The following is a 3566-nucleotide window of genomic DNA, read 5'->3' on the forward strand; positions in this document are numbered from 1 at the left end:
AACGTCCTGCTCTGCTCTCCTTGCTGTTTCAAGGTTCAAGTTGTCAGTGGTAACCTCTGCAACATACTCCAAAACATTGCCCAGTTGTTTATGCAGCTTCAAGTTTATGGGGACCGGGATAGACGTGAAATGTCCGTATGCAAATGCTCGTTGGAAATGTGCGTTGTACTTGCTGCCTGAGTGGATTGTAGCAGCATCTCGATCTTTGCAGCTGCGCGTCACGTCGTCTTGCAGCTGCTACGCCTACATACCCACCACACACACCCACAACTAAGGACATGTACAGTCCAACAAGCTTTCATGGCGATGGCGAGTGCGGACAAGGACCGGGAAAGCACGTACACTCCGCATGCTCCATTGCTTCTCTATCCACACGTTTCCCCTGGGTTAACCGCGAACATAAGCTAGGCGTGGTACGCCATGAGTGGATTGTAGCAGCATTGATCCTTGCAGCTGCGCACCACGTCTTTCTGTACGGACCAAGGCACGGCCATGGCGACCCTGCCGCTCCACTTCGTGCTGGTGCCGCTCCTCGCGCAGGGCCACGTGATCCCAATGATGGACATGGCGCGCCTCATCGCCGGCCGCGGCGGCGCGCGCGTCACCATCGTCCTGACCCCCGTCCACGCCGCGCGCAGCACGGCCGTCCTGGATCACGCCAAGCGCGCGGGGCTCGCCGTCGACTTCGCGGTGCTCCATTTCCCGGGGCCCGCGCTGGGCCTGCCCGAGGGGTGCGAGAGCCACGACATGATCAGGGAGTACTCCCACTTCAAGCTGTTCTGCGACGCCATGTCCCTGCTCGCCGAGCCGCTCGAGGCGTACCTCCGGGCGCTGCCGCGGCGGCCGGACTGCATCGTCGCCGACTCGTGCAGTCCGTACCCGGCCGACGTCGCGCGTCGGCTCGGCGTCCCGCGGCTGGTGTTCCACGGCCCATCGGCCTTCTTCGTCCTCGCCGTGCATAACCTTGCCAAGAACGGCGTGTACGACCGCGTCGCCGACGACTTCGAGCCGTTCGAGGTGCCGGACTTCCCGGTACACGCGGTGGTGAACAGAGCAACGTCGCTCGGGTTCTTCCAGACGCCGGGGCTGGAGCGACACCGGCGCGACATACTCGACGCCGAGGCCACCGCCGACGGCCTTGTTCTCAACACCTGCGCGGCGTTGGAGGGCGCGTTCGTCGAGCGGTACGCTGAGGCGCTCGGCAAGAAGGTCTGGGCCATCGGGCCGCTCTGCCTGCTGGACTCTGACGCCGAAACTACGGCCGTGAGAGGTAACCCCGCCGCTGTGGACGCCAGCCTCGTTGTGTCATGGCTGGACGCGAGGCCGGCCCAGTCCGTGCTCTACGTCAGCTTCGGCAGCGTCGTGCACCTATTCCCGCCGCAGGTCGCCGAGCTCGCCGCTGGCCTGGAGGCGTCCAACCGGCCGTTCGTCTGGGTGGCCAAGGAGACCGACGGCCTCGACTCCGGGTTCGACGCGCGGGTGGAAGGCCGCGGCCTCGTCATCCGTGGGTGGGCGCCGCAGATGACCATCCTGTCTCACCCTTCCGTTGGCGGCTTCCTGACGCACTGCGGGTGGAACTCGGCGCTGGAGTCCCTCTCCCACGGCGTGCCGCTTCTAACCTGGCCGATGTTTGCCGACCAGTTCCTGACCGAGATGCTGGTTGTCGACGTGCTCGGCGCCGGCGTCCGTTCAGGCGTCAAGGTGCCGTTCACACACGTGGTCAGGAACCCCGAGATGTCGAAAGTGCAGGTCGGGCGGGAGGAGGTGGAGAGAGGGGTGGCCGCGCTGATGGATGAGGGGACGGCGATGCGGGCAAGGGCGAAGGAGCTCGCCGTGAAGGCGAAAGAGGCAATGGCGGAAGGCGGGTCGTCGGACAGCGATCTGACGAGCATGGTTCGCTATGTCGCAGAGCTCGTACAAAGGAACAAAAACATCGTTGAGGTTCTTGAGGCGCCTGATTTTGGGAGCGGGAACAAGAAGATGGATGACCCATCAGGGTAAAAGAGTTGGGATCACGATTATGAGATCTGCCGTGATGTGAGGACTGAGGAAGATCACGAAACTCTGGAAACTCACACGCGAGCAAAAGAATGTACGTAGTAAATATATTTAGTCAGGGTGAAATGTCGCTCATGCACATGAGCATGTATTCAAAGGCGTCACACGCGAGAGATTGCAAACGGCCCAGGCAGTAGCGGGAGATTGCAAACGTAGGCCCGCTTCAGAACTTTGGCGGGCAGTGGATCAAAAAATATTAATCACTGTCTACAGCATGAAATTTATATTCTCAAAAGGGTTGACAACAAGATATTGATATTGATATTGAAGGTACTGAACACCAAATTCAGCATGGAGTTAACTCTACGGTGTTTTTTTAAAGCATAATCGATGATCATATCTTCACCTTAGGACCGCATTGATGGCTAAGTCATCGTCGGAGGCTGAGCTCCCTGTGGGGCAGGGTAGGGCAGCTGCCCTACCTTACTTTTTGCGAAATATTTTATATACATGTGCTTTTTATGAATAACTAGCATGAGGGCCCTCGCAAATGCGAGGGCATCATCTTTAGTATCATTCCAGAGATAATCATTGTCAATTGTGTGTCGATATTGACCGAGAGCTACATTTATAGATCCATGGGCATTCGCATTATGTAACAGCAATCCATTTTACAACCACCATTTTTTGTTAAATGTGTATGTCTAAATATGAAGTCTTAGAAAGCAATATTATTTTTCTCAGTGCGAGATTTTTTTAGATTGTATAATTTGCTGCTATTTCTATAGGTATAATCACTTTTAAAATATCAGACCATACATACCAAATGTTTAATATAGATAATTATACTTTTAAGATTTTGTAAGGGTGTTATTTTTTATGTTAGTGTGGAACTTCAGAGGTTATGCATGGCTAGATGAATCGTTTGGCATATTGGCTCGACATGAGTATTGATGTCTTTGTATGGATCAAATTATATCGTGCATTAATGGACGAAGCCATGTTTCCCTTGCTCGGCCCTTTTTATCGGGGGTAGTTTGGAAAATCTGGAAGTCTACCTTGTGAGAAGTATCCATGTCCACCATACGTCCGGTGACCTACCGGTCCTACTTTTTGAATTGAACATCACACATGATTTAAAATCTTGTAAGGCTAATTCATCTTTTCCATGCTATGTTTTTCATATTTTTTGATTAGTTGATATTCATATATATTTTTCATGTAAAAACCATTTTATTTTATATCCTACTGACATCCCTTTTTATCTAATTTTTCTCGGTAGCATGGTAAATTTGGATGACTATCTTGCCAGCAGTGTATTGCTCGTCAGGTCAATGTCCGAAAATTATACGGTCTTACTTTTTCAAGTCAAATTCCCATACAATTTTTTAAAACCCTGAAAAGTTAATTTAACTTCAACAGTTTATGTTTTTGTTTGTTTATGCATTAGATAATATTCACACATATATTTATTTTTCCTTTCCCATTTTCCTTGGTAGTTTGACAAATGTAATCTATCTTCTAAGGATTTCTCCTACCGCATTTCTTATATATAGCCTCACTTCCGA

General features: G+C 51.8%; 1 protein-coding gene across 1 annotated transcript; it reads left to right on the forward strand.

Annotated features, from left to right (window-relative positions):
• Positions 1-434: 434 nt before the first annotated feature.
• Positions 435-2164, forward strand: LOC124708776 (UDP-glycosyltransferase 73E1-like). The gene has a single exon (XM_047240441.1). It carries the CDS (start codon positions 493-495, stop codon positions 1999-2001), a length of 1509 nt encoding a protein of 502 aa, XP_047096397.1. The 5' UTR covers positions 435-492; the 3' UTR covers positions 2002-2164.
• Positions 2165-3566: the final 1402 nt, after the last annotated feature.

This window comes from Lolium rigidum, chromosome 4 (assembly GCF_022539505.1).
Source record: "Lolium rigidum isolate FL_2022 chromosome 4, APGP_CSIRO_Lrig_0.1, whole genome shotgun sequence".
In the NCBI taxonomy this organism is placed as follows: domain Eukaryota; kingdom Viridiplantae; phylum Streptophyta; class Magnoliopsida; order Poales; family Poaceae; genus Lolium; species Lolium rigidum.